The sequence below is a fragment of the Homarus americanus genome, unplaced genomic scaffold (assembly GCF_018991925.1).
Source record: "Homarus americanus isolate GMGI-L3 unplaced genomic scaffold, GMGI_Hamer_2.0 scaffold52512, whole genome shotgun sequence".
Classification (NCBI taxonomy): domain Eukaryota; kingdom Metazoa; phylum Arthropoda; class Malacostraca; order Decapoda; family Nephropidae; genus Homarus; species Homarus americanus.
Genome location: NW_024735442.1, coordinates 3,537,652 through 3,550,041, shown reverse-complemented (window position 1 = coordinate 3,550,041; position 12,390 = coordinate 3,537,652). Strand labels below are relative to the sequence as shown.

Below are 12,390 nucleotides of genomic sequence, written 5' to 3'. Positions count from 1 at the left end.
CACTACACCACACCACACTACACTAGATCTAACATTTATATTCAACTATTGTGGAAAAAATGTTATAAGGTTTCAACTGAGAAATGAAAGACAGGAGGACAGTGTACGTGGCTTCGGCGAGGTAATGTGAAACGCTTGAGTATGTTCCGCACCTCTTCTTAAGGCTGTTGAGAGAGAGAGAGACAGAGAACGAGATAGAGTGAGAGAGAGATTGAGAGAGAGAGTGAATACAGCCTACGAATAAGCTCCCCAGTCCTTTGTTAGCATTAGACACGGGCGCACGTTCGTAACTGCAGTAATTTAGAAAACATTTAAAGTGTAGACAGTGTTTTTGTATTATAAATATAGACAGACAGACAGACGGACAAAGAAAGAGACGTACAGAAGACGAATGGCACACTTCACTCCCCAAACACGAGGAATATACCGTACCGTTGAGTGTGGAGTTACCTGTCTGTGTTAACTTGTGTTCCTATAAAGCTGAACATTCGCGCTCATCCCTCCCACTTGCTCTACTTATCACTACACACTCTACTACACACAAACACTACTACTGTACTATTACTTTGCTGTCACTCGGAGTCAAGTAATGACGATCATCCAGTTATGATAGAACGATATGAGTTATTAAAGATGTCATTTTCGTTGGTGAGTTCTGAGATGACTCGAGAGGCCGATACGGGACCGGCAGGGCCGTCCACAGATGTTAAACGTGTGGAGGACTTCATCTAGTGTGGGAGGGGCGGCGGCAGCGTCTTTCTGGTGCTGGCGCTTGTCTGCCTCGGTATGCTGTCGGGCTAACTCGAAAGTATTGACGCCTTCTAATGTGATGCTCCTCCAAGCGTTACGATGTAGAGTAATCGTCTCCCAGGTGAGGGGGTCGATTTGGCACCTTTTCAGGTTTGTCTTAAGACTATCCTTATACCTTTTGAGTTGCCCGCCGGCGTTACGTTTACCATTCGTTAGGTGACTGTAAAGTAGCTGCTTTGGCAGTCTACTGTCGCCCATGCGGGTAACATGGCCAGTCCAGTGTAGTTGTTCATGGATGATGGTAGCCGTGATGCTCCTACAGTTGGTGTCAGCGAGAATACTGGCATTTGTTCTCTTGTCTTCCCAGCGAACTCGGAGAATTTTTTTCTTCTATTTTTTTTTACGGGAATAACCCACCACGAAGATGCCGGAAAACCAGCTTTTAAAGTGAGACATTGTATGAATATGGAAACACAGAAGAAGGCAGAGCATTCCACGGTTTGGCTGTGTGAGGAAAGAAGGATGTACTATAACGGGTCATTCTAGTGTGACTGACATCCACACAGAAACGGTGGGCACCGCTGGCAAGACGTGTGTAACAAGCCCACGGCCTTGCCGGCGTACACAGGATGCCAAATCCACCGAACATTGCCCGTTAAAGTACCTGTAAAAGAGAGAGAGAGTGAAGCAACGTTGCTGCGAAGAGAAAGGGAAGAAAAATTATCAACTAAAGGAGGAGAGTTAATAAGACGAAATGCCTTTGATTCCACCTTATCTAACAGTTGGACAGAAAAAGAGCCACCCCAAAATGGAGCGTCGATTACGTTGGTGAAAGTTTTTAAGTGCCGCGAGGTGCCCTCTGTATGGGGCCCATGTGTCGCTGCCATACAGCAGGGTGGGGAGGGCCACTGCTTGATATACGAGCAGCTTTGTAGATAATTTCAGCTCCCTACAGCTGAACACATGGGTACGGAGTCTGCCAAAGGTTTGAGATGCACATCTGATCCGATGTTGAATCTCTTCATCGATGTCCGCGGTGGTGGACAGGTGGGAGCCGAGATACAGAAAGTAGGCAACATTAGAGAGGGTAGCACCGTTAAACTGGGTGGATGGTGGAGGTGTGTCTGAACCAGGGGCAGGGTGAAAGAGAATCTGAGTCTTACACACGCATCATATCCCTCCTATGTCTCTCCTTCATCATCATATCTCTCTCTTCCTTTTCTCATTCGTTTTATCTTTCCATTCCTCCCCCTCCCTGCTGAGTCACCGCCCATGGAGCGTCGTTAGCCAATCATAAATCGATTAGGCCAATCAGATGGTTTGTTTGCTCTTATCAGTTCTAACGAAGACTACAGACCGTCAACGAGCACAGCGAGGGTTAACGAAGAACACAACGAAGTTTAAAGAACTGTCAACCAATTGTGCAAAGTGGAAGCAAACTCTGATAAACTGTGTCGGAGTTAAACCTGTGAAAATCTTGACCTAACTTAACCTAACCTAACCAACTTATCCTAACCTAACCTAACCTAACCTAACCTAACCTAACCTAACCTAACCTAACCTAACCTAACCTAGCCTAACCTTCAAGATCGTAACACTGAAGTCATGAGCTAAATACTGTACACAGACGTAAAAGACCTCACCTGTTCTGACACCTGCCCGACACACCTGTAAAGTTAATTAATGGAAAGTTTCTTTTATTTTATTTCTCTCGCTCTCTCTTTCTCTCAACTTCTCTCAATTTTTTGGGGGGGAGAGAACTTGGAGAACTTTGGTGGAAATATTCTCAACAGCTGAATGACTTTGTGAGTGTCGGTGTTTTTATTTATGTAATTATTTTATGTTTGATGATTTACCTGGTCGTTTGTGTTAATTTACCAGGTCGTTTACTTAAGTTTACCTGTTAGTTTGTATTAATTTATCAAGCAGCTTGTTAATTTACCTGGCAGTTTATTGTAGTTTACCTAGCAGTTTGTTATTTAACTTGGCAGTTTATTTTAATTAAACCTGGCAGTTTATGTTAATTTACCTGGCAATTTTGTTGAATTTCCTGATGCATTATGTTTTAGGGATGTAGTTACTTTAACGGGGTTTAAGGGGTTGTGTAGTTACTTTAACGGGGTTTTAGGGGTTGTGTAGTTACTTTAACGGGAGAAAGAGAGAGAGAAGAGGGAGAGAGATGAAGAAGGAGGGGAGGTTATAAGGAAGGAGAGAACGATAGGAGGCGTAAGGGGGCGATAGAGAAAAGGAAAGAAGTGAAGGAGAGAGAAGGAATGGAGATAGAAAACGAAGACGGAGAGGAGAAGAAAAAGAAGGAGAAAGAGGGAAGGGAGAAAGAGAGCGAGAGATAGAGAAAGAGAGTGCTAGAGGTGTCTCTTGTACGTCTTCATTATATAAGTGACTGAACAGGGCGGCCGTAGTGGTGTGGGTGACGCGATCCAAAACCACAACAAAAAACAAAAGACTATCGGTTTCACAGGATCCGATAAAATAAAAACACTTAAGATTCTATGATTTATCGGACCGAGTTTAATAACCGATTACAACAAAAACTAATGATGTATTTACCGATTACAACAAAAACTAATGATGTATTTACCGATTACAACAAAAACTAATGATGTATTTACCGATTACAACAAAAACTAATGATGTATTTAATCGTATTTCTTATGATCCGATTTTGTGTGATAGATAATGTCCTTAACCGATTTAATATTTGGTTAAAAATATAAATCGGTGCGGATGAGTTTGATGGGGGGGGTTGATGGGGGGTGAGGGTGGGGTGAGGGGAAGGGTGGGGTGAGGGTGGGGTGAGGACCTTTTAAAAGTGCTCTCGGCGGTGTGAGGTCGGCTGGAGGAGATGGGAGGGGACAGGACATGGATTTGAAGGAGGGAGGGAGGGAGAGAGGGAGGGAGGGAGAGAGGGAGGGAGGAGAGAGGAAGGGAGGGAGGGAATGTTCCTTGATAATTAATTCATCCCTCACCACTGGAGGAGCTGACCCGCCGACTTAGGCCTAGTTCCTGAGGGGAGAGGGAGGGTAATTCTGAGGGGAGAGAGAGAGAATAGTATCCATCTATCACTGTCTGAGGGGAAGGCGTGCCAGCTCTAAGGAGAGAGGGGAGGTTAGTTAGTTCCTGAGGGGAAAGAGTTAAGAGGGGATAGAGGGAAGTGTAAAGGGATAGAAAGAAGGAAGGAAAGGGGGAATGAAGAGGAGGAAGAGATAATGTCGATGTCTTGTGGTAAGGAAGTGGGAATGGAGAAGGGGAAGAGGTGGAGAAGGAAGAGGGGAAGAGGTGAGAAAGAAAGGAAGGTAAGGAGAAAATGAGGAAGAGGTGAGAAAGGAAGAAGGTAAGAATAGGAAGGGAAAATAGAGAAGAGAGAGAGGTGAAGGGGAAAGAAGAAGGGGAAGAAAGAGGAAGGAAGGGGAAGAGGATTGATGTTACCCAGGTAAGGGCAGGTGAGGAAGTAATTAACCACCACTTACAATGAACACGGTTTTCCTGTTAACTTAACTCGGGAATAGGAGTTAACGGGGTTATGCATTTTAAACGGGATTCCTGTTAACGGCCTCACATATAAACGGAATTGCTGTCAGTTAAGGGGACACGTACAGACAGGTGTGAGCGTTATAAATGTACACACACAAGTGACATTTTGGGGCTTCAACACACCTGAAGTATTAATCAGGTGTGTTTATACCTGCGACGACGAAATGTCAGGTGGAATAACAGAACAGGTGTGGGAGGGGAGGGGGGGGGACATGACTGTTTGTGTTGATAAATGTACTCACACACACACACACACACACACACACACACACACACACACACACACACACACACACACGAGTTCAGTTGTGAGTTAGACATATTAGTAATGATTTTTTTTTTGTATACATTAAACCATTATTTAGTTTTATCAATGTGTTTTATCAGTTTCTATATGGGTTAAACTCCCACCAGGATAGAAATTGTAATTTGTAGGTTAATTAAAGTTTAAATCAAGGTATTGTAGGTAAATATTTGAAGTGGTGATATATTAGTCATTGAAGTTTGAATAAGATTAGAAGCTCAAGGTGGATTAGGTTAGGTTAGGTTAGGTTAGGTTAGGTTAGATTAGATTTGGTTTGGTTTGGTTAGCGGTAGGTTAGGTTAGTGTTAGGTTGGGTTAGGTTAGATTTGGTTAGGTTATGTAAGATGAGGTTAGGTTAAGGTAGAGGAGGTTTGGTTAGTGTTAGAGGGGTTAGGTTAAGGTAGAGATGAAGTTATATAATCTATATTTAACAAAACTTTAAAACTAATTCGAGGGAAAGTTATCAAACTCAGCTGTCCTTAAGTGGAAGAAAGTTTGTCTGGGGGAAATGTGATTTGAGTTGTTCTCTCTCTCTCTCTCTCTCTCTCTCTCTCTCTCTCTCTCTCTCTCTCTCTCTCTCTCGTGGTTACCTTAAAAAAAATTGAGTGGCAGACCATTTGTTGACCCACTTCACAGGCTTAAAACACCGTTAATTGTTTGGTTTTGTTTGTTTTTGTTTGGTTTTGCTTGTTTTTTGTTAAGAATATTTACTTTCTGTTCTGGTTGTTAGAGAATGACGTAATCTACACTTCTTTTGTTATTATTTAGAGGAGGAACGATGGTAAGAAAGTGTTGCCATTGGTCAGTCAGTCGTTAGAATCAGCCAACCAGGAGCTTATTCATGTATGACGTCTTGGCTCATCTTGTGACGTCATCTTACTCGTCATTACCCATTGATGTCTTTTGTTGTGTTGACGAGATTCTCTTATTTAACCCTGTCGGAGCTGCCCCCCCTATCCCCTCCCCTCATCCCCCTCCTCCTCCCCCCTCCTACCCCCCTCCTCCCCCCTCCCCTCAAACAATAATCAATAATACACAAGATTTATTGTTTTTGTCACATTTAAAGGGAAGAATAAGGTGGTTGTCATATGCCATCTGTGGAGGCGGTCATCACTCCAGCTGGTGCGAGTCTTGACCTGCTTAGCGAACCATCTGGGCCAGTGAGGGGGGAGGGGGGGGGAGTGAGGAGAGACTTTGAAGCCCTATACTCGTGTCACCCATCGTCATCGTCATCATCATCGTCACTATCATCGTCACCATCATCGTTACACACACACACGTATTTTCTCCTATCTTATCTCTCGTTACATCTGTATTTACATTACTTAGTCTTTTAATAGTATGTAAACGATGGTGGGGGGCGGGGAGGGGGGGGGGCGTTGTTGTGGCGTTATTAAGGTAATATTGTGGCGTTAACGACCAGCCGCTGGAGCACGTTACTGGCGTTCATTTTGGTGCTGATGAAGAGAGAGATAGTCCGCGTCCCTTTAATTGTTAGGTCGTCCGTTGGGTATTATTTGCTCGGTACTCCGCGGGTTACTACTACTACTACTACTACTACTACTACTACTACTACTACTACTACTACTACTACTACTATTACTATTATTATTATTTTGTGTGGTAATAAACTTAAATTAATCAGCATTACCAAGAAAATAGTAGGCCATCTTACCATGTAGGCCTACTCAAAGTGTTGCCATTTGACTGTAGGCCTACTCAAAGTGTTGCCATTTGACTGTAGGCCTACTCAAAGTGTTGCCATTTGACTGTAGGCCTACTCAAAGTGTTGCCATCTGACAGTGTAGGACTACCCACAGTGTTGCCATCTGACTGTATAGGCCTACCCGCAGTGTTGCCATCTGACTGTAAGCCTACCCAAAGTGTTGCCATCTCACTGTATAGGCCTACACAGTGTTGCCGTCTGACTGTATAAGGCTACCCAAAGTGGTGCTGCCATCTGACTGTATAGGCCTACCCAAAGTGTTGCCATCTGACTGTATAGGCCTACTCACAGTGTTGCCATCTGACTGTATAGGCCTACTCACAGTGTTGCCATCTGACTGTATAGGCCTACTCACAGTGTTGCCATCTGATTGTATAGGCCTACCCACAGTGTTTTCATCTGACTGCGTGTAGGACAAGACAGCTTCTGTATGACATCTGCACACACTACACCTGTCTGCGGGTACATCTGCACGGTAGGCCTACATGCCGCTGTAACCCTGTAATAATTATTCGGGTAATATTGTAGATTAGTATCGTGGTCCACATCCATCATGGCGGCTCAGGTGTCGTGCACTCCTCAGTACAGGTACGACTAATTAAATCAGGTAAAACTCAATCAAACGGATAAACCTAACTAAGCAACTAAACCCAGCCTCCTCTACCTGACATAACTAAGATAATATTATAGGTTAGGTTAGGTTAGGTTAGGTTAGGTTAGGTTAGGTTAGGTTAGGTTAGGATAGGATGCTTTAACTTGTTTTAAATGTTAGTTACACAATTTTAACACAAATTCGATTTAGAAATAATAAAAATTCACGAGTCTTGTGATAGAAGTTGATAATTTAAAGAACATTTCTCCTGTGACGTTTGTTGAAAAAAAAACACCAAATAATTAGTTAAATTGACCGAGATAAAGATCTATTTAATTACTGGAGTTATTATATAAATTAGTATGTTGGTGATGGAGGTGGTGTTGGGGGTGATGGAGGTGGTGGGGGTGGGGGGTGGATGGAGGTGTGGGGTGGGGGGGTAGGGGGGTGGTGGGGGTGATGGAGGGGGGGTGATGGAGGTTGATGGGGGGTGGATGGAGGTTGGTGGGGTGATGGAGGTTGGTGGGGGTGATGGAGGTTGGTGGGGGTGATGGAGGTTGGTGAGGGTGATGGAGGTTGGTGAGGGTGATGGAGGTTGGTGGGGGGTGATGGAGGTTGGTGGGGGTGATGGAGGCTGGGGTGATGGGGGTGATGGAGGTTGGTGGGTGATGGAGGTGGTGGGGGTGATGGAGGCGGATGGGGTGATGGATGGGTGGGGATGGGGTTGGGTGATGGAGGTTGGGGTGATGGAGGTTGGTCGGGGGTGAAGGAGGTTGGGGGGTGATGGAGGTTGGTGGGGAGGAGGTTGGTGAGGTTGGTGGGTGGATGGTGAGGTTGGTGGGGGTGTGGAGGTTGGTGGGGTTGGTGGGGGGTGATGGAGGTTGGTGGGGGTGAGGGAGGCTGGTGGGGTGATGGAGGTTGGTGGGGTGATGGAGGTTGGTGGGGGTGATGGGTTGAGAGGCTGGTGAGGGTGATGGAGGTTGGTGGGGGATGGAGGTTGGTGTGATGGGTTGGTGGGGGTGATGTTGGTGGAGGTGGTGGGGGGTGATGGAGGTGATGGAGGTTGGTGGGGTGATGGAGGTTGGTGGGGGATGGTGATGGAGGGTGGTGGTTGATGGGGTGATGAGGTTGGTGGGGTGCTGGAGGTCGGTGGGGGTGATGGAGGTTGGTGGGGGAAGGAGGTTGGTGGGGTGATGGAGGCTGGTGGGGGGTGATGGAGGTTGGTGGGGTTGGTGGGGGGTGGGGTTGGTGAGGGTGAAGGAGGTTGGTGGGGGATGGAGGTTGGTGGGGTGAGGGGGTGGGGGGGGGTGATGGGGTGATGGGGGTTGGGGGGTGATGGAGGTTGGTGGGGGTGATGGAGGTTGGTGGGGGTGATGGAGGCTGGTGGGGGTGATGGAGGTTGGTGGGTGGGAGGTTGGGGTGGTGGGGGGTGGAGGAGGTGGTGGGGGTGAGGAGGTTGGTGGGGTGAAGGAGGCTGGTGGGGGTGATGATGATGGAGATCGGTGGGGTGATGGAGGTCGGTGGGGGTGAGGAGGGTGGGGGTGAAGGAGGTCGGTGGGGGTGAAGGAGGTTGTGAAGGAGGTCGGTGGGGGTGAAGGAGGTTGTGGTGGAGAAGAAGTAATATTAAGATAAACAAGAATAATGACGAGTGGGGACACAGTAAGAGTAAGGCTGAGGCCCAGGTGAGGTGGAGGCCCAGGTGAGGTGGAGGCCCAGGTGAGGTGGAGGCCCAGGTGAGGTGGAGGCTCAGGTGAGGTGGAGGCCCAGGTGAGGTAGAGAGGCAGGTGAGGTGCGGTGCCATAAGAGGTGTTGGGCTGTGTCAGCCTTGAGGGGCTTCCCCATGGGTGTGCCCTGCGTTATGTGTGCCACCACCGGCCTCCTCGCTCCCCTCACTCCCTGGCACATACGCACGCACGCATCACACGCACTAACGCACGCACTCACTCCTCCCCCGCCCGTCCACTTTAATATCGCTAATAGGATTGGTGGTGCAGCCTAGGCAGTGCTGGGCGGCCCGGCCCCCCGCCCGCCCGCCAGTGTGACCAGGTGCCTCCCTCAGTGCCTTGTGTGTGTCAGCCGCCACCACCGCCTCCTTCACGTCAACTTATTTTATTGTTAAACGTTGTCAGTCCTTATTGAGACAGAGCAGCGGCCATGGTTGGTGGTGCAAGTGTGTACATGTGTTTTGAGCTCACCTGCCTCCTGGGAGCGCTTGGCGGGTGTTAGAAGCTCCTGTCCACCTTCCGTCCCGTGCCCAGTGAGGACGATCATGTCCACTTACTGTGATATAGGTGCCCTCCGTCGATAGTGTCGCCTCGTGCGTGACCGTCCAAGTGTGTGTGTGTGTCAAATATGGCCTCGGGCAGCATGTGAGTGACACACGGTGTGCTCAGTGCTCGTCAACATGCCCACCGATCCGGGCAACGCCCCCTCCCCGCCCCTCATGGGGGCCTACTGGAGAAGAAATGCTAGGGACCAGGGCAGCTCACACGAGGGCCTCTACAAGGCCCCTCGAGGTCAGCTGACTCGCAACAAGAGCGTCTCCAGCTCCGTCCTGCCCTCCATCAGCATCATGGTGGACGAGGCGTCCAATAAGTCCACGGTGGAGAACGTATACGATGGCAGGAGGGGAGGGCGGCGCGACTCTCTGAGCGTGCAGAACCTCAACCATACCTACACCAGCAACTCCATCACCGACTCCTACCTCTCCCACCCCAACCTTAACTCCGACCTTCTGCAGGGCACCATGTACCTCCGTCCTGATAAGAGGGCGAACTATATGCATCACCACGAGAACAGCAAACAGGAGCTGGATCATCAACGGCAGATGGACGACGCCTACAACTCCGGCAACACCTACCACTTCCGCTCCTCCTTCCTCTCACTGTTTACCAAGAAAAGGTAGACACTGATCCATATAGGGGGTAGGAGGAAGAAACAAAAGATTACAGACAGATAGACAGAGAGATATATAGAAGCATTAGGGGGGAGGAAATATAAATACAGGCAGGAGAAAGTGATAGGAGAAACAATAGAGAAGGAAAATATACATAATAATGAAGAGAATGACGTCAGTAGACTCGATAACATATCACGTGTATCAAACATTGTAGAGATGACATGACCCAAGTTAACCTCAGCTGACCACACTGACCACACGCCCGGGAGGTGGGAAACCATGCTTTATAACCAACAGTCTTACGGAAAAATTTATATTAGCAAAAAAATATTTAATTTTATTTAAAAAGTTCGTAGATACCATATCAATGAAATGCTTCGCGTGAAAATATTCATATATATTTTTTTCCGGAAACTTTGACTACTTTACCGCAAACTTTCCGTCTTTTTACAATATATTTTCTTTGGTTATCATAAACTTTGATTATCTTTTCTATTAACTCTTTATTTTTTTCTATAAACATCAGTTATTTACTATAAACTGTCATTTATCTGTGTTCTAAACTTTTATAACCGAAAAGGTATATTACTGTGTGAGTGAGACACCAACACTTGTCACCTCACAACACACCTACACACTCACACACACACACCTACACACACACACACACACACACTACACACACATACACACACACACACCTACACCTACACACACACACACCTATTAAAAATAAACCACAAGTGTTTTAATTTTGTTTAGGGGGTATTTTAGGTAGTGGTATTTTGGCGGTGGTATTTTGTTATATTGTATGTGACTGAATCAAACCTATTTTGACAAGTTTCTTTACGCCATTTGCCTCTGTCTACCCAGCAGTAATTGGGAACCTGGATGTAAATCGATTTGTGATCCGCAAATCCATTTACATCCAGGGGTAATGGTTGGCCAGTGCAGTTGGCGAGTTGTCCGGTCTTCTCGGACTATTCCTTGACACTGGGTCATGCAGTTCGTTAACTTAGGGTGTGGTTGTTGTGTTGGCGACAGCTTCTTTAACAAATTCACGCCTAGGTGGCCCTTGGGCCGGCCATCCTCGTTACACGAGGGGCAACCATTATTATACTGTGCCACTACTTTGGATAACTTGGTGGGTTAGGTTAGATGGGCTGATACGACCTATGGGTAAATTAGGGTAGGACAGGTTGGGGACGCGGTGAGGATAGGTTGGGATAGTTTGATAAGGAGGAGGAAATCAGTGTTGGCTGGTTGGTTGGTCTTGGGGCTAAACCGCTAAACAGTCTCGTCTCGGTTGGTTCGTTCTGGGATGAATTGGGATAGTTGACGCTCGGATGATCTAGCCATGGTCTAGCTAAGAATAGGCTGAGCTTAGATGGCCTAGCCTGACCTAGTTCGACTACATCCGGCTTGATCTGGTTTGTGCCGTCAGCGACTCAACCCCTATTAAGCATTGTTCTGGCCGACTCTCACGTTGACACCATTTCCTTCACAGAAAACGAACAAAAACACACAAATACTTCACTTTAAAGGGGTAACTTGAAAGAAAATCCACATCCAGTTCTGACCTCAAGTTTATCTCAACAAAACCAACCACGAACTTTGCTGCTATGTTCTTAGGAATGGTTCTATGGTGTGTCTCGATGGATGGAGATATAGTGCATGGTATATAGAGAGGTGGAGCGCTTTACAGTACAGTGTGAGGAAAGTGAGAGAGGTGTATAGATAAGTGGAGATAGATTCCTTGAGTTTGGACGCGGGTGGACGTTGAAAGGCATCCTAGGGCCTTTTAAGGTTTAAGCAGGCGGTAATTCCCTGCCGGCCTCTCTCGCTGCCGCCCCACCTCCCTCCATCCTTCCCAACACACACACACACACACACACACACACCTGTACCACGTTGACTAGACAAGTATAAAATGTGATCAAGGGAATAAAAAACAAAAACAATGAAAATAAAACACCATTCAAACGCCGGGACAATATACACAAAAAAAAAACACAGACATAACACACCTGTCGTTCATTAAAACAGGTGAGAGCTCAGTAGACAGGTGCTTCTTGTTACACCTGTGAAATAAGTAAAACAGATGCTCTAACTGCGATTTTTACCCTCTCTCCAAAATTCCATAAACTGATTGACTCGGTAATCCAGTCACTCGGTAATCCAGTCACTCGGTCAATCACTCACTCGGTCACTCAGTCACTCGGTCACTCAACCACTCGGTCACTCAGCCACTCGGTCACTCAGCCACTCAAATACCGATTAAACAACGTTGACCCCCAATCACGACTTCTCTATTCTAGTCAGATACCAAGACTGTATCCTGTATGAAACACGTATGGCGATGGGTAGAAGTGACATACATACATACATACATACATACATACATACATACATACATACATACATACATACATACATACATACATACATCCATGGCACACTTGAAGTCCACGTGACCTCATTGTCAGGCGCTTTGTACGTAAGACTGTATTGTATGTAGGTATATATATGTAGGACACACACACACACACACACACACACACACACAC

General features: G+C 46.7%; 1 protein-coding gene across 1 annotated transcript in view; it reads right to left on the bottom strand.

The window, feature by feature from the left end:
* Positions 1 to 9,195, bottom strand: part of LOC121870890 — a 46,014-nt gene extending 36,819 nt beyond the window's left edge. Inside the window, exon 1 of the mRNA XM_042372863.1 lies at positions 9,103 to 9,195. Within this exon, the coding sequence (XP_042228797.1) occupies positions 9,103 to 9,195 (93 nt within the window). The remainder of the gene's footprint in view (positions 1 to 9,102) is intronic.
* Between the last annotated feature and the right edge of the window lie 3,195 nt (positions 9,196 to 12,390).